The sequence below is a fragment of the Rhipicephalus microplus genome, unplaced genomic scaffold, assembly GCF_043290135.1.
Source record: "Rhipicephalus microplus isolate Deutch F79 unplaced genomic scaffold, USDA_Rmic scaffold_12, whole genome shotgun sequence".
Lineage (NCBI taxonomy): Eukaryota > Metazoa > Arthropoda > Arachnida > Ixodida > Ixodidae > Rhipicephalus > Rhipicephalus microplus.
The window spans coordinates 23,250,817-23,278,006 of record NW_027464585.1 but is presented as its reverse complement, the minus strand read 5'-3'; the positions used below and the strand labels follow the sequence as shown (position 1 = coordinate 23,278,006).

General features: G+C 44.4%; 1 protein-coding gene across 3 annotated transcripts in view; it reads left to right on the top strand.

Moving 5' to 3' along the window:
- KrT95D (phosphofurin acidic cluster sorting protein KrT95D) overlaps nucleotides 1–27,190 on the top strand; it is a 296,804-nt gene that overhangs the window by 245,604 nt on the left and 24,010 nt on the right. For all 3 annotated transcript variants that reach the window (XM_075882410.1, XM_037418020.2, XM_037418021.2), the window contains one exon: nucleotides 8,043–8,121. In XM_075882410.1, the coding sequence (XP_075738525.1) occupies nucleotides 8,043–8,121 (79 nt within the window). The remainder of the gene's footprint in view (nucleotides 1–8,042; nucleotides 8,122–27,190) is intronic.

Here is a 27,190-nt window from a genome sequence, read left to right as displayed (position 1 = left end):
ATCTTGACACGTTGCTCCGTTTTTTTTTTTTTCACATTGTCCAACACCTTCATAATGTTCAGCGTTGTTTCACACGCTTTGTCGACAAGCAAAATATTTTCGGGACGCATTTCTGACGTTGCCTCGACAACGAGTTCTTGTCGCTTATCGCTCTCAGAAGAAAATAAGGCAAGTGCACTTAGTATGTTCTAATGCCTCACGGTCAGCCGTTCCTCCTTCCACTGCATCCAAAACATGGCCACAAGTGCTTTGATGTCGCTTCCGACCCTGCGTTTGTCCATTTTCTTTTCTCATATACTCTGGGTAGTTCAAGAAGACACAGGGGACAGCTGTTGGAAGCAATATCTTAATTAAGCTTTGTTGACTTTTTATTGTCATTGTCGGTAAAGTGTAGTGCACACACCAAAGACCTGTCACTTGGCTCCCAAGGGTTTCCTTTTTCTCCCTGGCGATAAATATCTTTCAGCCATGCTTTATGGCGCTCTGCATCACACATAAACTCGTGGTATCATAATAATGGGTAGCTCCTTGCATTCGTATCACACAGCGGCACGCAGCGTTTGCGCAGCATAGCGCCACATGTAACACAACAAGAATCAAGACTTTTCTGCACTACCACGTGTGTGCACAATTGGCGTGCAGGCGGGAAGCAACATCTCTCCAACCCGTATAAAGAAGTCATCCACTACTGATTTGTTCCAGCTTCCTGGGGACAGAGCTGTCCCGTACTATCAGCGCCCTCACCAAAAAAAGGGCAGCAACTGTCAACTTTATTTTCACAGTGGGGCCCATAAAAACTGGTTCGACGTAGCAGGCCGCACCCCATAGGGCGCATAGTCATCTAGCAGCTGTGCATGGACACAGGCCCGTCAGTTCAAAGACGCCGTCAAAAAAAAAGGAGCTGTCTCAAAACCACACCGAGCATGGATGCAAGCTCGAACTCGATGCCGGGAAAGCTAAGAAATCCGCATTTTGTCGACGCACGATGATCGGACTGCAATTTCTGCCTAAAAAAAGGTCACTGATATACACTGGTTTGTACATTTTGAATACTTCGAAATATTCAATAATTTAAAGTTGAATTGAGGCTAATTTGAATACTGTTATATTTGTTCGAATATTTGAAGTATTGGCATAGTCACACAAGCCTTAGCCCTCTCAGACGACACCTATAGAGGTCTGTCTGTTAATGCATCAAATAATTATAACGTTAATTCAAGGCACTTGATATTCCATTGCAAGAACAATGATGTCATAATACCTTCATTTCGCTTTTATGGCAAATATTGCCAATGAAATTCTAAGAAAATATTTATCTCGTCTGGAGTCTTTAATGCCTTATTTTTGCACAAATAGAAATGTATCTCAGGCTGGAAATATAGTACAAATTCGTTCTCGGTTAGGTCGCTTTTGAGCAAAGAAAAATTATATTTCTAATGTAATCTCATGGGAAGCGGCACGTTGACTGTCTCGTCGAATGTGGTAGTGCCTTCACTGAAGAGATCATATGCTGTAAAGTGGAGTCAATTGGAGACAAATTTGTCATGCAGAGGGTTAAATGATTCAAAGCTCAATGTATTTGGCTCTTTTGTTGTCACTAGTCGGCATGACTAACAAAAACAAATTGTGTGCATAATAATGTACCTGTGGTGTCTTATGTGTCTTATTGTCTTATGTGTCTTATGGGTCTTATTCTTCATCGTCTCGTGTGTCCTGCTTCAATCAAGATGAACGTATACCAACTCTTCTAAGATGGTGGTCGCAACCACTCTACCTTTCACGCATTGTTTGTGGATGCACTCGTCTCGCTGCGCTTCACAAAGAAAACTGAATTGGGCTACTTCATAAAGCTTATTATCCCCTCTTTTAATGTCATCTGATTTTAATGCCTGGTTGGAAGCATTACCTAGTAGCAATGAAAATAGTATAAGTAACAAAAGCATTTTTTGCATTACAAGCCTCCGTTGTACTAAAGTACTGCGAAACTATTCATCGTAACAAAGCGGAATTCACTGTGCCTTCAGACGAAGTGCCATTCAAGGTTTCTATGAAAAGATATTGGACATAAAATTATTAGTGATTTTTTACGTTCCAATAAAAATGGGAAAAACAGTGAAGGTTTGTATAATATTTCTTTTTCTTTACATAGCAGAACTATAATATTTAGTGGCTATGTAGACTACATTAGACTTATTTTCCATACGAAGTTGCTCAGTGCTCTGACGCAAACTTGATGAATTATTATTGTGTTACTGGGGCAGTTTATGGCTGCACTTGGTCACGCATTACGGATGAAGTGACAAAACTATACAAGCTGATACTCTGAACTTCTATATAATAAAGCAGTAGGCCCCTTTCTGTGATTCAATGAAGAGAATTTTTTTATCTTTATTAGGGAACCTACAAGACAGAATTGAATTTAGCTAATTTTCTGCTGGCTAGTTTCGTACAAACTTGCTTTCTTTTCTTTTACTCGCTAACTACCAACGACCATTGCACATTAGTAGATGCATATTGTGTCTTGTATCTATTTGTGCTCGTTAACTTCACCACTCAGTGTTTCAAACTAAATATCTTCAATGGATCATAAATAACACAGGTGCTTTTTGGTGGTAGCTTCATCTATTAAATGAAAAATCAAGTTGTTTTGTGCGAGTTCAAACGTTCGCCGATTGTGATGCAATTAAACATAATGAAACGGGTAAAACAGGTATTGATTATATTTCCAGGCTTCATAGTTTGCCTCACAAGGTAAGTTTAGTCGCCGCGCGTTACAAACAACAACCGTAAAAGGAGGAGGGCTAAGAAATGAATCCTTTCCACTCGCAACACGTCAGCAGGTTGGGCGGTGTCATCAAGTGGCAAATGGTTTTGGTGCGCCGGAACATTGCGCGTTCGTCATGCGTTCGCAGAACAAGTGTTCTTCGCCGCGTCTTTAGTAATGTGCATGTCTTCGTGGTTCAGCTGCTCGTGTTTTGCGTGTTCCTTTGAGTTTTTTCATGCCTGTGAAGTTCGAAATTGTGAAAGTAAGGACGCTGACATGCTGTGCGAATGATATGTATGTAGTGCCACTTCAAAGGAACACGATGTTTTTTTTTCTTTCTTGCCTTGCATATGAAGGCTATCCAGATTTAACATACTCGACAAAATACTAAAGTACCACAAAGTACAATGAAGAACCGTCAGCTATGAGCTGACTATTGGCCAATACTTTGGCATTCGTACCAATGGTTCGATGCTCACGGTCCACTCTGGCACATCCTCTTGTACCTTCATCACTTTAAGAAACTAGTGCATTGATTTGCAGAAATAGTATCACACAGATCGCACTTCTACATCCGCATTTTAGGTGGACGTTCTCAAATCTTGTAACTGCCGAGAATTTCAGAGTAAGCCTGTATGGTCAACGAAGAAAAACTTGACTATGACGCCCATGAAAATAGCCACATGAACAAAATAGTGCTGATACATATACTGTACCACTGACGAAAATTTTCAATGCGAAGCATTTCTTTGCGTACCGCAAGCACTTTTGGCGTCTATCAGCGTGTCTGTCTGTCTGTCTATCTATCTATCTATCTATCTATCTATCTATCTATCTATCTATCTATCTATCTATCTATCTATTTATCTATCTATTTATCTATTTATCTATCTATCTATATATCTATCTATCTATCTATCTATCTATCTATCTATCTATCTATCTATCTATCCGCTTACGTCTGAGTGCTCTCGTGATCGCGTGAACCAAATTAGTATAGGAGAATAAAATAATTTTATGAATATGATGTGATAGTCAAGACATTAATACTTTCATAATCCCATCGCATACGCCATCAAACACCTTCCACTAGAAAGTGGCATAAACCTGTGGGCGGGTATGTGCCACTGGTATGCGGGTATGTGCCACAAGTGATCAACACTTGAATCTACACAACGGCGAGAACACATAAGAGCAGTTTTAACACGTGAGCGTTAAGAAAAACTTGACGTCGGCAACGCTGATCTGACAAATGCAAAGAATAAATGTCAGTCTCAGCAGGAATTGAACCCAAGCATTATACATGGCAATCAAGCATTCTACCAAAAACCCACGCCAGGTCTCAGAACCACTTTTCAATAGACCCTTATGTTTGTGAAACATTAATTGTAATTGCCATGCTGGCTATCCAATTATATCATGATTACATTTGCACTCCTACGATACAGTCATGGCGTCGGGTTAACGTTAATTTCAAGATGCCATGCACTGAAGTCGATTTATGTAAGAGCATTCAGAGGTACCATCCTCACGAGAACCAGTGCTTCATATCGGCTTATCGCTTCTGTAGTTGCTAATACTCATGCTCCCCGTTGACATCATCGCGCAAGTGCAAAATACTGATTCTACAAACATCTGCAATGTGTGTCTGTGCATGCTAAATTTGTACATATATTTAGCGTCATTTCATGACGTGTCACGATATAAAAATTGTAGCATGATCACCTTCCCCACCCATGCTTCGCATAACGTCGATTATTAAGGTACGTTGGATATGCCAATTTCTTTTTTGAAAAACTGTTGCGGCAACATAAATGAAAAGCTTATCGATGGTGCTTGTGTGTCAATATAAAAAAAACCTACAATTTTCTAGAACAAATAGGTGTATTCCTGCTGATATAGCAGAATCATAAAAAAAACTAGATTCTGTAACTGTTTTGCTCCCAGAAAAGTTATGTGTTCTGATTTCTTTAGAAATGCCGGCATACCTGTGCTTTCTAGAAAAAAAAAATTAAAATGAAGAATAAAACGGCCATTTCGTACGGAACCTCTTCTGCTCTCCTTGTATTTACCGATCATCCACATCCTGAGACGTCACACCATTTTCGCAGGCACACTTCTCTGCAACGACTATTTTACAATAAAACCACGTGGCACTGAAGAAAAAAGAAAGGCAGAAATATTGCTACTCGAAGTTTTTAGTACACTGTATTCTCGTCGACACATGTATCTACGTGCGTAATAATTACACATGCATAATTGTAATACATCAGCTTTTTTTTTCGAGTGTTCCTCGTATATTCGAAAAGTACCGATTAAAGTGTATTTTGCTTTTTCCAGTGAATTGCATCTGATCTAGCAGAAGGATTGCATGTAAAAGTTTAAATAGGTGCACAATTTACGCTACAGTAACTTGATAATCTATACAATGAAGAACATTAGCAACTTTATGCAGCCACTGCATGTTTAGACCATATATCTTACTTTTTAAGCACCCTTGAATGACCCCAGGGTGCTACGTAACTCTTATTGATAATCTTAGCATTGCTGACGTCGTCTGGCGGACATACACGTGCAGAGGGTTCCCTTTCGAAGGGAGTCAATGGTTAATAGCTGTGCCCTCCTCCCTATTAATGCATTGTATAGGTGCACATTCTAGGCACTAAAGTGCGGGACAGACTTCACACACTGACTATTAGGGGACAAGGGGGGTGCACACGCCGTGTCCCACATGTGTGCACACCTATGCTGACAAATGTACCTATACTCCATTTCATACATCAGGTGCGACGCTCTGAAAGCTATGCAAGAAGTTCGGCCAGAAACATGTATGACTTTGAGCATCTTGAGTTTAGCTTTCATCGTTGTAAACGCTCGTGCGAGACGAGCACAAACGCGCCTGCAGAACGTCGCGAAAGGCTACAAGTAAAACATCAAGAAATAAGAGCCAAGACAAGCCGTATAATGGGGTGTTTTCATCTACGAGGCCCAAAGCAGAAAGAAAAAAATAAGTCATGTATCAGATGCAAAAATAATCGTACCAATTATTAGTGCGAGCGCATTCATTAAAAGAATTCTCGCTAGCCTTCACAGCGTTGCACTTTATGTAGGAAATGGAGTATAGGAAAAGACCTTCGTAAAACACATGAACATGGGCTCAGAGGTGTGGCTCTTATGTAAGTGCCGTAATAATCTCTCATTAGTTTCGAATATGCATAACCCCCCTTTCTCCCACCCTCCCACTAAGTGCGACACTGAGCTGTGCTGCTACTCGATAATCTGTGTGTTTGTGCAATTACGTCGCATTTGGAAATCCGATCTTGGCGAATATGAGGAATTTCCTAAAGCAAACACTTCGTGGGAGCTTAGTTTGTCATGATTTTGGCAGTAGCACAAAGATGGTAAAAGCAAGACAGGAAACATTGCGAACCAACTGATGGATTTTCCCACGTCATCCCATATACTAGGTGGTCCACGTTATCCTCATAAAGAGTTTTAGAAAAACCATGAGCTCTAGGAGCTTCTAACTCCTCTATATTAGTGTAAATCATCTGTTCAACTAATCATCAACAAGAGGCACTTTATTAAGGTAACCCTTTTATTACAGTTGTAGAGTGTAAAATTTAGCATATAACCTCAGGGCCCTATAATGTTATCTTGTGCTGAAATGTGCCTGGCTGGTTTTGTAGCATAAGCTTTTTGGCTGTGGTTGAGCAGTTTGGCGTGGCAAGAAGAAAAAAAAAACAAAGGACGCACTGGCGCGGTGCTACATCAAGCCAGTGCCAAGATCGCTACATCAAAAAGACGGTTAGCGGCGATGCCAGTGCAGTCAAATGCTTCAAAGCGTTTAGTTGATGTCATGTTCAATTGTCATTTTATGGACGTGAGTGAGTCAGAGAGAGTGTGTTAGTGTATGTCCGTGCATATGCGCATGTGTTTACACTTTAGTGAAACGATGCCGGTTTTAGTCTGCCAGCTGTCACTGGGGCACCTTTCATCGTGTAGTTGAAACAATGGCCACAGTTGGCGGATTGTTGGTGAAAGACATCTGAATTTGAGCTCCTTGGTTTTCATCGGCCGATTTCCGCCGCCTTGCGCCACATACAAGACACGCGCGAGGCGATGCTGACCGTACATGCGCGAGCAATATTCTCGCTTTTTGAAAGCGGGGATGAGTGGCGTCCTCTGGTGTGGTCTTTGAAACTATTGCGAGAAGGAGGCAGTAAAACCGCCACCTTAAGTGTTCATTTTTATGTGTAGATTGAGTTTTGAAGGGTTAAAAATTTAATAAAGCCTATTGAAATTACAGCTTCTTTTGTAATCGTTATTTGCTTGTTAGGCACCATCTAGCAACTCTGATGAGAGCTGTTCTGACGTCTCTATTGTTATGGCTCTTCAAGCGATGCTCAATCATGGCCTGTTTGTTGCTCATCAAGTCAGTACGGGGGCAACTTTTGTGCTGCTTTCATTTGGTGCAAATGATGCATGCTTTGACCATTCATGCTTATCTGTGCTGCACAGAATGATGCTATGTTTGTTTTATTGTCCATTATATCATTACCTCAATATCATAAAGTTGCATCTGACACGAAAAAAAAAAACTTATGTATATAAAAAAATTTGCTTTGAACATACATATACAACAATGTATCTATTGTAAGACTATTTCTAACATATTTCATTATAAGTAGTAATTGTACCTGTATTCATTACAATATTCTTGACTGCAATTTGAGGGGTGACTTTCCTTGCACCCATGCAAAAAAAAAGCAGTAGTATGTACCGGGGGGTTGACTTTAGCTAGCAAAAATTTGCAAGAAAAGCTCGTGTTTGATTTAATTATGTACAATATATCAAAGTTTTACTCTATTAGTGCATGCAGTAAGCTTCGTAAGGTAGAATTTCATTATCATTTCCTATTAAATCTTTCTGTATATTGTCATCAGAAGTGCTGTGTTTTGCACCAGGGTACCTCTGAGTGTCCAGTCAGAAGTAGAGTGCATTCCAGGTGCTTCATAACATCTTCTTTAGCAAGAAGAATGTTTTCAGCGTGCCTTCACAGTATTTAAGAAGGATCATTCTGTTTAGTATACACCATTAATACCACCTCTGCAGTATCTTTTTATCTTTATCAATAGAATGTGTTGTTGGGCTTGTTACTTCATTCCTTCCTTTTTTTTGTCTTTGTGGGTTGCATTCTTAATATTTCTTAACCTCTGTTAGCTTTGAAGGGTATGTGCATCTCTGAGGCCATCCTATGGATGCACACCTAACACAGGTCTGGCGGCTAGCAGTCTCTGAGGTGCTTGGACCTTGCCTAAGCCTGAGCTATGTCACAAGAGAGAAGAAACAAAAAAGTGAGTGCTCGCTGTTTTGTTTCTTGGTTTGGCATGTTTTCATTTTCTTTGAGAGGTTGGTATGCTTGTGCAAATGGTAAATTTTAGGTTCGAAGGGAATAGCGGTTTTGTGAAATAGTTTTTTGAGTGGAATTCATTTTGTATCATGAAAAACAATTTGCATATTTGTCACAGCCCAACTAAACTGCACAATTTTTTTTAATTGAAACAAGGCATATCAGTTTTTTTGGTTCAAAGAACAGGAAACAACTTTAAATTCAGTCGAACCCTGCTACAACGAACGCCGCTTTAACAAAATTTCCGCTGTAACGAAAAATTCTCGGTTCCCCATCAGCAGTATATTAAAGTTTATGCATGGATATTGATACAGTCGAATCTGATTCATTCAAACATGCTTAATTTGAACTTCCAGTTAATTAGAATTTACACTGTGGCTCTGTCAAAGCTATGTCTATTCCAGTGGGTGAAAACGGTCTGTAATTCGAACGCGCAATCATTTGCAACGGGTAATTCGAACATACCACGCTCAGAAAATGCTCTCAGCACCACGCCCGATCCCGCGGCGGAACCTCTGACACCCCAACACTGCGCACGAAGAAGGAAAAAAAGAAAAGGCTGCAGCGGAATGTATGCTCTCTCTCAAATGCCGATCTGTGACGCACTTGTGCCACGCTTCTCTCTTTTCCGTCCCTGCATGTAGAGACCTTTCTCATTTCAATGCCACGCGCGAAGAGAGAGAGGAAAAAAGAAAACTGTCGTGGAGTGTTGGCTCTCTATCAAATGCCGATCTGCAATGCACTGGTGCCACGCTTCTCTCTTTCTCGTCCCTGCCGCGTAGAGACCCTTCTCCTTTCAACGCTGCGCGCGAAGAGAACAAAGAAAAAATGCAGTGGAGTGTTGGTTCTTTCTCAAATGCCAATCTGCTTCTCTCTGCGTGGAGGCGCCCCTTCTTTATCTTCACATGCTGGCCACGCTGCGGCTGCAGCGCAGAGAGTAGCAGTAAAGACGCAGTCGTCATTTTCAGTGTCGATGGTGGACATTACCGCACGTTACTTCTCTTGCCAGGAGAATGCTGAAGCCGAAGTAGAAATGCTTTGCAAGCTGCATTCGAAACTGATTGACTCGCTGCAAGACAAACGTGTGCAGAAGTGGATCATTGATTACTTAAATTAATGACCAATGTCCTGCAATTTGTGACTAAATGTAAGTCTTCTGAAACTTCCCCCTCGTGTGTTAGCTCAATGCATATGCGCCACTGCATGGTGAGCTCTCCATTCATTTAGCTTTGATTAATTCAAACTTCTTTTAATTTGAGCAAGTTTTCAGGCCCCTTCGAGTTTGAATTATCGAGATTCGGCTGTACTTGACTGCTGCCACAACTTGGCAGCATGAAAGAAAAAAGAAGACAAAGTCAGTTTTGGTTGTTGCTGAACTGGCGCCATCTTGCTCACCGAGCTCTGGGCATCGTAAATAAGTTATGAAAAAAGTTACTCGTAATATTATTGGTGGAGGTTGACCCGTACTTCAATGGAGATGCGCAGTGGTCGCAACGCCGACGACCCCTCGACTGCTTTGACTGCTGGTACTTCCTCTCCGCCAATCTTTTCAGTCCAAGCCATGACCTGCGTCACACTCCTGCACCTCAGGGATCCTGGAACTTTTTCTGGTGATGGTACCATCGATACTGATGCATGGCTGAACCAGTGCAAGCGCGTCAGTGCTACTCACCGCTTGGATTGCACGTTCATTTCATGCTCGTCAATGTTTTTTTCCACCTCGGTGGCACTTCCCGAACATGGTTTGAAAGCCACAAAGACAAAATAATGAGCTGACATTTCTTCAAAGGAAAGATCCATGACCTTTTTAGCGATTCACCTGGTCATCAGCTTGCTGCGAAGAAGGCTATTGTCAAACGGGCTCAGACTTATACTGAATCCTACGTGGCCTACATTCTTGATGTCTTGGCCCTTTGTAGCAAGGCGAACCGTATCGTTCGCCAGGGGACTGACATCATGTGTGAAATCATCCCAACCGATTCAACAATGTCATCGTCAGCTCCGAGCGACACCATTCACTTGGCTCGGCTTAAACCTTATCACTCCCCTGGGACTTCATCTGCGTAGACTAAAGGGACATTAAAGTTAAATAACAACTTATGTCAGAATTCAGGAGATTTGCTTGTTGGGCAAGTTGGTGCATACTTGGGTAACTACAAATGAAGCCACAAAACGTCGAAATCAGAATAAAAGCAGAGTGGCAGAGACAGAGAGCAGAGACGTGGCACGAACAACTGACGTTTGTTTCAGAAAAACTCCTCCTTCCAAGTCCGTGTAATGTATGCCCAAATAACAAACCAAAAAAAAACTAATCTAAGGAGATCACCTCTGCACTAGAAACATATTCTTTCCTGGTGACACACACCGCAGCTGCACTAACACATTTGTCTGGACCAAATTTCCAGATATGGAATGCCTTAATAATCTCCCTTTCTTGCTGCGTCTTAGTCTTACCTAAAATTAACCTCATTTGTTAGTGCCATGCCTCAAGTCTCTGTTTCTGCCGCTCCTCTTTTTTCCGATTTCAACATTTTGTGGCTTCATTTGTAGTTAAGTAATTATGTCAAAGTGATAGCTGAATGTATGACAATGTCAGAAACGACAATATTATCAACAGCAGTGCCCTACTTACCGAGAAATCAAGGTAAATGCACGAGAACACATGCGCCACGAGTAGGACATTAACGAAATTATTGCGATGAAGTCAGACTTACCACCTACAGTTAATCACTGGTAATCGAACTAGCTGTACTAAATAAAGAACCTTCTGTGCATCGAGAGACCTAATATAATGCTGCTTAATTGTTCCTGTTTGATTCATGGAAAAAAGAATTGCTGGACGGTAATATGGGTGGTGGCTGCGGGGGCTGCATTTTCGATGGAGGCAGAAATGTTGTAGGCCCGTTCACTCAGATTTTGGTGCACGTTAAAGAACCCCTGGTGTTCGAAATTTTCCGAGCCCTTCACTACGGCGTCTTTCAATCATATGGTGGTTTTGGGACGTCAAACCCCACATATCAATCGATCAATATGGGCAATGGCATGAGCGATTCAAAAGTTCACTTTTTGCCTGGTTAAACTAGACAGGTTGTGCCATCTAGCGGGGCCCAGTTGAACCAAGCACACCTGCCATCTCGGAGGTCAAGGCAGAAAATTGTTCAATGACCGTAGTTGCTGCTCTCTCTCTCGCCACTTTACCTAGTGTTGGAAGTAGGGTTGCCAGATTCTCAAAAAGAAGAGCCACAAAATTGAGCAGAGTAGCCAGAACAACAGCCAAACGGCAGCCATTATTTTATTTTGGAGCCAGGAAATTAGCCAAACGTTTCAATTTAGTCGAATTTCTATGACATTCTGATGCTTAAAAATACAAAAATATGCATTTTAGCCATGTTTCTCAGATCAAAATACAGTAAAAGAAAAGATCAGTTCACTTCCTGCATGCGGCATTATGACTAGAAAATTGACAAGTGTACATAATTGAGTTCACTTTTGCTAGCATGCTCCGCGGCATTGTTAATGCAGTGGTAAGAAAGCTGCACCAATCGTGCCAACCTGCACCAATTGGAAATTACTGTACCGTACTGCTTCAAGAGGTTCTTTATTGCCTAATTTGTGCCATTGCTGCGCCACAAGGTGGTTTTAGAACCGGAAGTAATGTTGACAGCACCTGTCGTAAGCGGACATTACGTGATAGTCGCCATATTGTACACATGCGCTGCTACATTTGCGTTCAGTTGTGCTGCTGTAAAAGCACTAAATCACCTATCAATTACTGCGACTTTTGCGCAATTGCACCTGAATGCCTTTTTTGATAACTGTGAGCAAAAAATGAAGGCGATGTGGCGATTACCAAAAGGCACGCCAGTATGACTTATCGCCGACAAAAAGCCTACGTGTTTAGCGTAAAGCCGCTTGAAGCCTACTGCGCGTTTTTGATAGTTGCCGTCTACCTGAGAGCACTGAGGAGCCGATTGCTGCTGCCTGAATCGTTGTGCTGGACCATCTTCAGCGTGCACCGCTTTGCACAAACGAAAGCAGCTCGCTGTTGCAGAGTCGAGCCATGTGGAGCGTGGGCACGGAGACAGCAAGCATATAGGTATATAGCACACTCCTTCATGAGGCGACTGCCCAAACGTGCCTCCGTTTTCTGCCTGGACCTCTATAGCATCGCTTGGGGAAAGTTCGCATTGTCACTGTAACTCAAAAGGCTTCTCGGCACATCTGTGCATGGTCTGAAGAGGAGTGGGGGAAAGTTGCTCGGCACAATGTGTATGCCAAATATATGCGAAGCACTGCACTCAACTAGCTAGTAGCAATCACCTCCCTGCGACCGCACTGTGCCTAAAGAAACTGTCAGCTTTTGCTAAGTAGCTAATCACGGCACACATTTATCGCAGACAGCCAATTATGTCTGTTTTGTTCCTATGTCAGTCACTGCACTGGCTGCGTATCCCGGACCCCACAATAGTTTCGAAATGCTCTTTGGTGTCGCTATCGCTTGCCATCGGGTGGCCGTGCAAGAATGCCAATCATTTCTGAACATTGGCGAAAAGAAACGAATGGCTTCCTGGTGGGCACATCAGGAAATATTTGCTTTGGCACTATATTTATTCTTTTTTTAACGGTGTTGGCACAGTAAAGAAACGCAAATTGGTACTTTGTCATAACTGTACGTTAAGGGGGGAGCCAGGGGGGGTGAGCACAAAGCCAGCCTTCATACATTGGCATAACGGGGAGGGGAGTGAGAGGGGCTCGGAAAGTCTTCCCCCACTCATTGACATGATAGAGAAGAGAGCGCTGTGATGACCCTTTGCCCCCCCCCCCCCCCCCCGCCATGAACAATGTTTGAGGGGGAACCCTGCAAATCCTTATGTACTTGGTGGCTGATGCATACTACGTTTAGTGCGCAGTTAGCTGTATTCCCGGCAGGTTCCACAGATGTGTTTACGTATGAACGAGGTTTTACTGTGCCAAGCTTTGAATGTGTCGGTGTTTTTGTGCATGTGTGTCTGTTGTGTGTGTGTTTGTTTTTGTATGTACTGCTATGAACTTCAGGCTGCAGCTAGCTTGTTGGTGTGGTATATCCTTCACTGTCTTGTGAAGCCACTTCTGTACATTATCCTACTTTGCGTTTATTTTTTGTGCTTATTTTGTCGTCTTGCTGCTTTTTTGTAAGTGAATATGTAAAGTGTTTGAAGAAAAGTGTGCTGCATGGTAAAGGAAGAAAATGATTATTAAGAGCACAAACAACAGGAGGGGATAGAAGAGACGAGAACCGAGTGCTGACTAACAACCAAAGTTTATTGCAAAAAGACTGCAATATATAGGAAACAGAATCTGCTCATAGCCACGCAACATAAGCAGAATTGCACATACATGCGCCATACGGCATACATTATCAAGAACCGGTTCTATCAGTGAACCCCAAATAACTAATCTCATAGCTGTGAAGGAAAATTGAGGGTACGCTAACACAGGAAGCACCAAGTTGTTAAATGTAGAAGGCTCCAGTAATATCGTGCTCGCATTGATTTTTATATTTCCCCATGATCACACACTTGTCAAGAATTGCCTGACAACCACACTTCTTACAATGGCCGGGCAAGTGGCTGGAAATGGAGCCTTTTAGAGACTAAGCGTGCTCCCTCAACCGATCATTAATGCATCGACCTATTTGGCCAATGTAACAAAGCCCACAAGTAAATCACAATCGCTAAAACACATTCCACATAACGGGTTGTATGTTTATTAGTGCATGGTCCTTTCTAAGGTCCTTTGCTGTTGACCCTGCGACATAGCCTAGCGAGCTTGCCGTGTGCGCAGAACACAACTCCTTTATCTATTTTGCTGGCGACCTTCTTTAGCCTGTTGGAACGCACTGCTAAGCCGAGCTGGGCGAGCAGGTCGTGCAAGCAAGATAAACCACACGTGTCCCCTAACAACAACTAAACTTCTCTTTTCTTTGAAGTGCACAAAAAAAAGTGACGTGATTCTTCGTGCTTGCGCTCTTGACAATCGCACACAGAAGGGCCGTTTCACGGCACTTCTGTGCACCTAGGAACTAGTTGGGATGGTACCCCGAACACGCACTTGGCCGTGTTGCTAACGATGCTATTTTCTGCCAGTCGCTGTAGCACGCAACGTAGATGGCTCTCGTGCTCTAAGGGCGTGGGACTAGCAATCAGCAGGTCAGCCAGGTAAACCTTGCAGAAGTCAAGGCCTCAAACAACGCCATCCATGAACTGTTGGAAAGTTTGCCCAGCATTCCATAAGCCAAAAGGCATCCGTAGAAATTCAAACATTCCGAATGGCATTGTTATCACGGTCTTGGGAACATCCTCTGGTGCTACATGAATCTGATGGTATGCTCTCCCCAGATCTATTTTTGAAAAGATGTTCAGGCCATGCAGGCAAGAGGTCAGGTCCTGGACATGCGGCACTATAACAAGGTTTAGTGCCCTATAATCCCCGCAAGGACGCCAATCACCACCTGTTGATTTGAAAACCATGTGAAGAGATGATGTATATGGGCTGGATGAAGGGCGTACTATGCCGAGTTCAATCATATGCAAAAAAACTTGCCAGGCTAGCCGTAGTTTCTCAAGCAAAAGACGACGCCGTGGCCGCGCGTAGACCGGTGGTCCTGTGGTTTCTATGTGATGCTGAACATCGCGTTTTACTTCGGCGTATGCCTGTTGCTGTTGCGTCAGCTCTGGGAACTCTTGTACTATGGCGGAGAAGCGTGATTCTTCTGATAAGGGGTGTAAGGTCAGGCTGAGTGGAGGATGCAAAACGGCTTGCCTTGAACAGCTGCACGACATACAAAATCTTGAAGCCGTTTGTTTCAAACATGAACCATCAGACCAAAGTATTGCAGAAAGTCAGCACCCAATATGGCGAATTCGACGTCAGCGGCTATGAACACCCATTTAAACGTTCTATTGAAACCGAAGTTAAATGTGAGTGAACAATGTCCGTATATTTATATTGCTACGTAGCTATCGCATGAAAAGTGAACCATTCTGTGATCAGAGGACGACAAAGAGGACTGGTTTGCTCGCTCTGTGTGCTGCGCTCCGATTATATCGGTGTAAATACACTGCCAACTAGTCACGTCCCGTCTCATTTTACGTAACATATTTGTGGTGGACGTGCTGGTCCTTCCCTGTACCCATCACGAAGCTCCGCAGCGGCCGCATCATCACTGGTCCTACCATGTCACAGGTTCAAGGTACATCGTTTTCACCACCCGCCTCTTCTGTGACTCCTACCTACGTTGTCCTACCTCCTGCTCGTGATCCTGTCGTATTTTCTGGACAGGATGGCCTTGACGTTGACAAGTGGCTCAACGTGTATGAACAAATCAGCGCCAGCTATGGGTGGGACCCAACACTCATGCTTGCCAACGTGCTTTTTTACCTTGATGGCCCTCCGCGGGTGTGGTTTGAGACGCACGAAACCGACATTATCAGCTGGGACACTTTCAAAGAGAATATCCGTGACCTTTTTGGGAGCACCGCTGCAAGACAGATAACTGCGCGAAATCAGTTGGCTACTCGGGCACAGACGTCTACCGAATCTATGTCGCGTATATTCACGACGTCATCGCCCTTTGCCGCCAGGTTGACGAGCACATGCCCGAGCTTGAGAAGGTATCGAATGCACTTAACGGCATGGATGACGATGCCTTCAACCTTCCTGTATAAAATAACGTCACCACCATCGACGAAATCCTCAAAGAGTGCCGGCAGTTTGAACACGCCAAGAGCCGCCGTATCACGCAGAGATTCACACGACTGCCCAACACGGCCACAACTTCATCGTGTGAAGCCGCTCGCCAACCACCCACCTATGACCACGTCACCCGAATTGTTCGTCGGGAGCTTGAAGCTGCCTGTCCAGCTCCCATTTAACAGCCTGTTTGTACAACTCAAGCCACTGACCCGTCACACCCATCGGTAGCCTTAATTCAAGCTGTGGTTAGGCAGGAGTTCGCTAATCTCGGTCTTCCGTCAGTGTGTCCCGTGACTCACCCTAAAGTACGCCCATACCCCTCAGGTAACGCTCGCCGATCTCCTCCATCATTGCCCTTTTGGAATCCTTGGCAATGGCAAACCCCTGACGACCAGCCAATCTGCTTTTCCTGTCTTCAACCTGGACGTATTTCTCGTTATTGCCGTCACCGCTGGTCCAACCCACCACGTCAGAGGTGCCCTACTTATATGCGCCCTACCACTTCTGAAAGTCCAGCCACCACACCGTCCAACTTTTACTCGCCGCCTCCTCACGAGCCTCTCCCCACTGACGCCCCTTCTTCCGGTCGCCGCTACTCCCGCTCCCCATCGCCTCTAGGCCACCAATCTCTCTCTCTGCCATCTTGGTGCTTTTTCTCGCCGAGCTTCTCTGGACGATCACAGCAGGAAAACTAGATATCGCAGCTTATGGAGGTGAAGCTGCAATACCAAAGACACCCGGAAACCCTCTACTGACGCTGCCCACACACCACAGTCTCATTAAAGTAAACGTCGACAATGTTCCTGTTACTGCCCTTGTTGACACAGGCGCCCACCTATCTATTATGAGCGCACATCTACGCGGCCGTTTGCAGAATATTATGACGCCCTCTACGACTCAAGCCATATGTGTTGCCGATGGCGGCGCTGTAGAAGTCGTCGGAATGTGCACTGCTCGTGTCAACATTGCTGGTCGTCACGCCGTAGTCCTTTTTGCCGTTCTATATGGTTGCCCTCATGACCTCACACTAGGCCTTGATTTCCTCTCGGCACACTCGGCTTTAATTGACTGTTCTTCTAGCAAGCTCATCCTTGACCTTCCCCTGCTCTCTGATGCCTGTGAAAAGCCAGTCAGTCGCTTGGGTCCAACCACTTTTGTTCACTTGCCGTCTCGAGCTGTGACATACGTCTGTCTGTCATCGACCCCTCCAGTTCCCGAGGGAGACTACATCGTTACACCGATAACAGACGACTGACGCGCTGTGTTACAGTGCCGCATATCATCGCCACCATAGTGAACAACTGTGTGTTTCTTCCACTCCTCAATTTCGGCCTCACTCCTCAAGTGTTGCCCTACCAGATGTCGATTGCTCAACTCGCCGCTATAAGAGATGATGACATAAAACTTTGTCACTGTAACTGTTCCGGACCAAGCCGAAGTCTCACGTTTACCCGGTTCTGCCGAGGCCATCTTTCGAAATATGATTGGACCAGACCTTTGGCCTGATCAGGTCGACGCTCTCTGCCACGTTATGGCCTCCTACGGTGACATTTTTTACATCTGTGATCATTCCTTGGGCCAGACTAATATTGTCAAGCACCGAATCAACACTGGTAACTCTGCACCCATCCACCGTTGGCCTTACCGCTGTCCGCATCAGAACGAGCAGTGATTCAGAAAGAAGTGGACAACATGCTATCGAAAGACATCATCGAACCATCGTCAAGCCCTTGGGCCTCCCCAGTGGTCTTGGTAAAGATGAAAGACGGCTCCTGGCGTTTCTGTATTGATTATCGGCTCCTCAACAAAATAACCAAGAAAGACGTGTATCCTCTTCCACGTATTGTCGACGCACTTGACTGTCTTCATGGCGCCACCTTTTCATCTCTCGACCTCCGATCTGGCTACTGGCAAATTGCTGTAGAGGAACTGGATCGTGAGAAAATTTCATTCGTTATCCCCGACGGCCTTTACCGGTTCAAGGTCATGCCGTTTGGTCTCTGCAACGTCCCAGCAACCTTCGAGAGGATGATGGACACGCTGCTTCAAGGATTTAAATGGGCGACATGCTTGTGTTACTTAGATGACGTGATTATCTTCTCACCCACCTTCACTATACACCTTGAACGCCTTTCGACTATTCTGTCAACATTCCGACATGCCGGCCTCCAACTGAATTCCTCGAAGTGCCGCTTCGGTCTTCGTCAAATTACTGTGTTGGGCCACCTTCTTGACGCTTCCGGTGTAAGACCAGACCCGACTAAAGTATGCGCAGTAACGAACTTTCCCGTTCCGCGCTCTATTCATGATGTTTGCAGTTTCGTGGGCCTATGCTTTTACTTCCGCCGGTTCGTAAAAGGCCTTGTGGCACTCGCACGCCCACTCACAGACCTTCTCAAACAGGATGTCCCGTTTTGTTTGGGTCCTCTTCAAGCTGACACTTTCTCTCGACTAATCACTGCTCTAACAACACCACCGATACTTGCAAATTTTGACCCAAATGCTCCTACAGAAGTGCGGACAGGCGCTAGCGGTCACGGCATCGGAGCAGTTTTGGCCCAAACTCAGCGGGGCACTGATCATGTAATTGCATACGCAAGTCGTCTCCTTTCAAAGTCGGAGCGTAACTACTCTATAACAGAACGAGAATGCCTTGCCCTTGTCTGGGCAGTTTCGAAATTTCGCCCTTACTTGTATGGCTGCCCGTTCCTTGTCATCACAGATCATCACGCCCTCTGTTGGCTTTCTTCACTGAAGGACCCCTCTGGACAACTTGGTCGTTGGGCGTTGCGTCTTCAGGAGTACTCCTACTCAGTCGCCTATAAGTCTGGACGCCTTAAGTGTGGTTGGTTCGTAAGGGTGTTCGTAAGGTCACCGGATTTGCGGATAGGAATAACCTTGGCTATTTTCCATTTCTCCGGGATTACACAAGTTTTTGATGTTTTGTTATATATGATCAGTAAGAACTTTGACATCCATTCGGCGTAGCGTTTCAGAAATGCATTTGGTATGTTGTCGGGGCCACAGGATTTTTTAGGGTCTATTTCGAGTAATAGGCAAAAAATGGCCGATTCAGTTAGGATTAAGTCGTCTAGTTTGGCAATGTTACATGGAAGATAACTGAGGTCGTGGCTCTTACCGCTGTCATGTGTATATACTGAAACAAAGTAATCATTAAACTATGTAGCCTTTTCAGTAACTTCAGCCGGGGTTGGGTTACTGATCTGATGTGGCTTCGAATTGAGGTATCGCCAAAACTTAGAAGGGGATTCTTTGATAAGTTTACTTAAGGTTACATTCATATATTCATCCTTTGCCATTTTTACAACAAATTTTAGTGCACGGGAATGCTCACTTATTTTAGCCGTACAGCCTGGTAACAATAGTTAATTTCTCATTTTCCTTAATCTGTCAAGCTTTCGTTTTAATTGTATAATTTTTCTCGTTATCCAAGGGTTTGTCTTGCGGACTGGTTTGATCTTTGTGGGAACATATTTTGATAAGCAGTGCTGAACGATTCTTTCAAAGGTTGTCCATAATTCATCTGCTGAAACTGTATCATCCTACGAGAACGAGCTAAAGGTGGAATAGGATTCATCTAGGTAGTCAAGAAGGCTCACGTCGTCCGCATTCACCCAGTCGAAAATTCGTGTACTTCCTTTATGCTTAGGCAGCGGTGTGCCCAACAACAAGGAGCATTTAGTCGCTTTGTGGTCCGATATGCCACTGACAACTTCCCATGAAATCCTTTTTTTTGCTATGCTATCGCTCACAAATATCAAGTACATTACTGCTTTTTGTTGTAACACGTGTTAGTTTTTGAATAAGCTGTCTAAGGCTAAAGTTAAAACAAAGATCAAGCAGCTCATCTGGATTATCAGTGTCGGCAGTATCATCAAGAGAATCCCATGTTATACCAGCGAAGTTGAAATCCCCCGTAAGGATTATATTTGTAGACTGCGTGAAATGAGCTTCCATATAATTTGCTAGTACATGTAATACATCACGCCAAGCATTTGGTGGCCGGTACATTGTGCCTAAATAGAGAAAAGATTTATCTGTCGTTAATTTACACCAAAGTACTTCAGCACCAACAACTTCAGGCATAGGTGTGACGTAGATATTTTCTTTTATCAAAATTGCTATACCACCCCCTCGTGAGCACCTATCTTTACGTATGACAGTATAACCCGGAGGAAATATATTGTTACTTGAAATCTTAGGAGAAAGTCATGTTTCTGTTATTGTCACAATATCGGGCTGATGTTCTAGTATGAATGCTTCAAGTTCGGTACTTTTATTAACAACACTTCTGGCGTTTAGGTTTGCTATCACTACGCTGAGGGGCGTTTTATTTTCACTGAGCTTTTTGCCTTCCGGACAGCAGATTTCTCTCCTACGACTGCGCTCGCTTCATTATGTTCGTCCCAGACATACAGTTGACTGTTTATCTTTATCTTGTCGTACACAAGTGTTACTTTGTCACACTTATCTCGGTTCGTCTTGGTGCTGTCCCAAAGTTTTTTCTGGATGTTACGCACAGGGAGTGAAAAATCTTCGCCCACAGACACACTGGAATTCTTAAGCTTATAGCAGTTTTTCAATATTTTCGCCTTATCGTCGAAGCGTTCCAACTTGATGATTACAGGTCGTGTTTTGTTTTCTGTTTTAGTGCCTAGTTCGTGCGTTCTCTCAATTCCCGAGATCGTGACACCTAGAGTAGTTTTAATAAGTTTTTCAGAGATTTGTAGATCTAGGTCATTAGCTTTCTCGTTTTCTTCTTCCGGAATGCCATAAATAATTAGGTTGCATCGTCTGCTTCTATTTTCGAGGTCATCAACCTTGAGTTGAAGGCTGGTAATGGTTTTCTCAAACGTCGCTATTTTATCCTCAATACCAGCCATTCTGCCCTCAAGGTTTGCCAAAGTATCTAATTTTACATGAATGGCTTCCAAAGATTCATTTACGGCCTTATTGTCATTTTTTAAAGCACTTATGTCAGCAGCCAACTTGCCGATTTCTGTCAACACTTCCTGATTCCCAGGGCCCGGATTACTTTCTACATTCCCAGAAAGCATCAATAAGTACTTTAAGGATATTATACATTGTCACAAAGTTGCATACACTTGGCCTGGGCATGGCAGCACCACAAGACATATTTCGTTACTTTTGTAACATTTGCCAAAATGTTATCTCACCTGGATCAAGAAGATGAAATGATTATTTGACATGTTCACTGCGATGCCGCCATGCCCAATGACGTTGCCAGGCACGGAGCGCTGTTTATAGGTGTACGATGTCGATAGCGTTTCGGTAGCTGATACGCCTCTGAAGGGGGCGTAGTCTAGTCGGTCCATCAGTCCGTCAAAGGCGCCGCTGCCCAGTTCGTCGATCACTGCATTGAAACACTCAGCACATGGCAGAGCAGTCAGCGACTACACGGTCCGCTGGGGTGTCCAAATTCCGTCCGCGAAGCGGTCGAAAGAAAGCAGGAGGCCGAGTGCCTGGATCAAGAAGACGAAAGGATTATTCGACATGTTCACTGCGATGCCGCCATGCCCAATGACGTTGCCAGGCTTCTACTTGAATGAACTGGAGTGCGGGGTTTGTTGTCCAAAAGGGTGGCAGCTTACCGTCAACTGATGAGACTGCCCGCGTATTGTCTGTTGTGGATGTTGAAGTCATAGTCGCGGAGTCTGTGGTCGACGTCAAAGTCATGGCGATGTTAATGCCCATACCCGGTGCCTGCATTACAATTTCGGGTCACCAATGTTGGAATCCACTGCTAGGTTGAGCTGGGCGAGCAGGTCACGCAAACGAGATAAACCACACATGTCCGAAACAACAACTGAACTTTTATTTCCTTTGAAGTGCACGAAGAAAAGTGATGTAATCTTTCGTGCCTGCGCTCTTGACACTCGCGCACAGAAGCACCGTTTCCCGGCGCTACAAGCTTATGAGAAACATCATGTACATAGGGAATAACAGCCGTACTAGAATGATGCTTGGTGAGTTGGCTGTTGCTTAGTCTCTTATCAGGCGCTCTTAGTGATGTTAGGAGATTCTCAGCAGTGGAGGTTAGCAGGGGTTTAGGAAAACCTGCCTGTTGAAGGCGGTGAGCTTGGTGCAAAAAACTGCATTCTATCTGGTGGTAACAAGAGCGAGTTAGAGCTGCCTTTAGGCAGGAAAAAGTGATGCTTCGTTTGAGTAGCTTAGAATGGGCGGACGTAGAAGGTAAAAGGCTTTTGTTTGAGCGTGGCTTGTACCGCCAACAGACAGGGTCAACCAAAAAAAGCATTTCTAGGTCTAGAAATCGTAGCTTGTCATCAGAAATAAGTTTCGAAGTTAATTCTAGTTGTTCATTTCATGCCGAAATACGTCAAATATCTCGCCGGTGATCGCCAAGGGTGAGATTTATCATATTTGTGGCATTTTGGCGTGCGCCATGAGGTGCAAACCACTTTACAGGGGGGTGTTAGCACCCACACATCCCCCCAACCTTAATTCAAGTTATATCCCGAAAAAAAAAAAAAAAAGACATGAGAGAAAAACAGCTACACAAGCTCTGACAAAAGATGACAGCACATCTCCCTAAATAATGTCTGTGCACCACAACACCGCCGCCGGTAAACACTGCTGCACTGTCCGGCTAGATGACTTCTTCTCAGTACCGGTCCCGCAACGCCAACATTGTCATCGGCGCAAGGAACCGTCATGAGGACGTTGAACTGCAGGCAGGTACACAGGTCCCAGGCGTGTTCATTGCCCGAAGTCTCAACCACATTCTTAGCCAGTGGGGCTGACGATGTGCAGAAGGCAGCTAGCCGCGGGTTACATCACTCCCGCTGCGTACATTCAAAACACTCGACGGAACATTGCAGTAGGGCATGGGGAGGTGAATTTCAGGCTCTTTGCCCATGTGGTACAATGCTCAGTACAGCTAGCAAATACATTGGCGGCGGTTGAGACGCCCAGCAAAAATAAATCGAAGGTCGCTTTTTCTAACTCGTGCATTGCAAGAAAAGAAGTGAGGGAAGCAGAGTGCAACACCTCAACGCCACGATCCACCCAGTTGTGCCACGTGCAACAGGTGGCTGCGCAGAGTCTTGGCATAATAAGTCGCTCGACCACAACTTGCATCCACTCAGCACCCAGCCTAGGCACAGAAGAGGCAGCCACAAGGAGACATCCATTCTTTAAGGTGGCCTTACTCGCTCGCAGCACACAGCAGCTTACCGAGCGATTGGCACCCACCGTCTCGGATGGTGCCGCAATGAGCCGCAAGACAAGGCAACAACGACGCCCAATTCGTTGAGCCCAAAAGAGATAGAAAAAAATCACTGCATTTCAAGCTGCTTAAAGATAATTATGGGGCGAAGCATTCTGAGGTGATTATTGTGATTAAAGTTGAGATAGTACTGAGACCGATTGTGGTTGTGATACATATATATTTTTTTTATTCAAAGAGATAGTGGTGAGACCGTTTGTGATATAGTGGTGATTCTTCTTTATAGCTGATATGAGGTTCCGAGTTCCGGGTTACGTTTTGACTTCATAATCACAGCTTCATTAGCTATCGTCTCTGGTGTAGAATTTTCTTGTCGGTATTGCCGCTTTGCATCCGCTTCAAGTTGTCTCAACTGCGCGTCAGCTTGGCGTTTTTTCCGCTTAGCCTTTGCTTCCTTAGCCCTAGTCTGTGGTGTAGAACTTTGTTGTCACCGTTGCCGCTTTGCATCTGCTTCCTTCTCTTTTGTCTCCACGGTAGCTTCCCGTCGATGGGGACGCTGATACTCAGCACGTCGCGCTTTCTTGCGTTCGTTTTCGTCCATATAAGAGAAGAGAATGTGTGGTATGGAACGTGGTTATATATATATAGCGTTGACAGCAGCACCATCACGTCTACAATTAACCACAGCGCCCTCTGTTGCTTATAAGTTGAAGGTTACATGGTGTTACGGACAGACGGGAGACATAGCGTTGACAGCAGCGCCGTCACATCTACAATTAACCACAGCGCCCTCTGTTGCTTATAAGTTAAAGGTTACATGCAAAACGGTTACCACCAACGCCCTCTGTTGCTTATAAGTTGAAGGTTACATGGTGTTACGGACAGACTGGAGACGGTGGACATCGTGAGGTCTTAAGGAGCTTCGCCCCTAAAAGCTATTTACAGAAAATTGAACAACCCGCGAGGCTTCCATACTCACTTGCTTTGGATGTGGCCTACAATCCAAGTGCTCTATGCTTTGCTTACTCGAGGATGCAGATTGCATGGTTCTCGTCCTAACTGAACAACTTTCTTTAAAACCAACAAAAAAAAAAATACTTTCGTGCAGAAAAAAAAAATCTGAACGTGCAACAAGTTCAAACACGTCACAACCGATCACCTTGCTCTTAACAAAGCACACCGCCGACGCAAGCAATGGAAGTCCCCTTAAGGCAGTGATCCCACTCTTGCGCCAACTGTGCCAAAGCGTGCCAAATCAGATTTACTGCGCCATCCTGATAATATCAACGGAAATTGTGCCAAAGTCGGATTTGGGATAGTTTATCAGTGGCAATAGCCACGCCGGCACGTCGATACATGTGCACCTTGTTCTTGGGGCCACCAAAGTCACAACTGTGCACTTATTTTATTGCACTGAATAAACAGTGGTCGCGCGTGCGTCCTAAAATCCACTATGCTATGTTGGGTGCTGACGCAACTCTGTTGTAAAAGTTCGTTTAACGGCGGAACATGCTCTCCACAGGGGCTCCCGACGTCTAGTCCAATCGGTAGCGTAAAACTGTGAGGGCGATTCATCGGCGGACATCGTCTGTTCTAGGACTGCTGCTGATAGCTCGTTTGAAAACTCGCACGCGTGCTGCCAGATTGTCTGTCACGTCCACAGAAGACCACGTAAATCGTGGGAACGCATTGACACTTTTCTTCTAATATACTTTATTCATGGATTATCATACAGAAGAGCTGTTTCGTAATTTCTTCTACCAACACGTGCATTTGCTTTTATAATCTCTGTGGTAGTAAAAGCCCTGAAGAGACCCTGCCCTTTCGAACTCGAGGTTGCTATAAAATCTGAATTGAAAACTCTCGCGTGCTTTCTTTTTAAATATTATCTCATTTATAAGAGTATGCCTTTTGGTCGGAGCAGCCGCAATTTGGTTTTAATAGGAGCAGCTATAGTAAGGTCATTGCTGGCGGCTCTGCAGTATCGGAAAGCCTGTGAAGAGGCTGCACCTTGTTACACGCTCGCCTCTCACTTTCCAGGGTCCATAGCTGACAGATTAAAAAAAAAATTGGACATCACGGCATCACATTTATTGCTTCGTTTTGAAGGGGGGAGGGGAGGCCGCTGCGTCGCTTGAAGTAGCCAGCGCACGCTATCTCGGTGCATAATTTTATGAAGTACAGTTTCATTGAATTAGTACTTTGTTTATTTGCTACGGAAATAATCACTGAACAAGTATTTCTAGAATGCTCAACAGCATGATGCCATTACTCTAGCATCATCAACTGAAATAGGGAGTGCTTCTAAAATGATTGACTCTATGAAATTTGTAATAAATATAAATATTCTAAGCTCTTCACAAGAGTCTCAGAATAATTTTTTTTGTCCGTGAATGTAAATGCAATTTGCTTCTCTTCCAGGAATTGAAGTTAGCTGCTCCAGATCGCTCCAAAATGAAAAATTTTGCTGCTCCAGATTGCTCCTAAATGGAAAATTTTGTTGCTCCAGAGTGCTCCTAAATAGAAAATTTTACTGCTCCAAAATGCTTCAAATGAAAAATTTTGCTTCTCCAAAGTGCTCCAAAATGAAAATATTGCTGCTCCAAAAATTGCTGCAAATTTGAATACCTCGGTGGCATCACTGCCTTAGGATTACTCTACCCCAGTTCAAAAAATGGCTGTTCAGAACCGCGAAAACTGACGTCCGATGCTCCAAGAGGTCCACGTTGGACAGCCAGATTGGAGTCTCGAAGTGACAGCCCCACGCTTTTGGAGTGAACAGACACAGTAGACACAGTCGGATCAAACCAAAACAAAACATTTATTGAACTGCTTTTAGATCGACGATATCGCAGCCGAATTATACATCAGTTGTGATCAACACGCTCAAACAACCTTACACAATATTACATAACACTCAACAACATAACAAACACAAAAACACACACAAGGTGGCGTCACCAACCATGAGGACTCACGGGAGACGACCCGCGGTGTCGTCTACCGCAGACCCGCCGCAAGGATCGACTACTCGCGCCAACTGCCACGCGCCAAAGAGGATTGCTTTTCTCTCATGTGTCGCCACGCAGGCTTGCCGCCAGGTGTCGCCGGCGGCGCTATCGTTCTAACCATGATGATGATGATAGTGGTGATAAAGGCTCACAAGCACGACGCCACCTACCGCTCGATAGTTGCGACCTGGCCTACGTGAAAAACGAGGTGTAAATGACTTTACAGGAGGTGTTAGCACCCCCATAACATTTAGTGAAACAGAACACACTTGTTGACATAAATGCTCAGCTTTGCGTCTTTTTCATTTGGCGTTTTTAGAAGCTGGAGCATGGTTTTCCACAGTCACTTCAAGAAGAGCAACACTTTTCGCACAGCCTCTTCCAATAAGAGTGCAGGACATAGTATTCCTTACGCGAGCTGCCCGTGATGGCTGCCGAGATAGCATCTGCGCCAGCTATCGCGACCATGCCCTGAGAAGCAAAGTTCATAGTTGTTGCTCAAGCGACACCCCCCCCCCCCCCCCTTCCTTGTGTTTTTTTTTTTTTTCGTGCTCTTCCAAGACGGGCAGTGCGCTTTGGACTACAGGCCTTCCAGACAAAAGTATCGGATGTTATCGCGCGCACCGTCAGAGCGTAGGAGATGAGCCGGATCGTTTGATCTCTGCTTCAACCACATTCGTCGCCCTTGGTAGCAAGCTTTTACGTGCAGGTAAAGCTTATGATGCGCAGAGGTATGTTATCAATTTTTAATTTAGATGGGGCATGAAAGTAACGGCAAAAGTCCGCTGGGAGTGTCCATATAATTTCTATCGCAATAATGAGGCTATTGCACAATTTTGCTGAGTGTTTGAAAAGTGCACCATGGAGCAAACTTATTTTCACAAGTGCTTTGAACGGGGCTACATCTGCCACGAATGTTCCTACTACTCTAAACTTACTTAAAAAGGCCTTTCTGACTGCTCCCAGGGCTTCTCCCAAACCTACATATCATTTTTTATCCCTTTAAGCACATTCTTGAACATTTTCATTCCTTTTCAGAA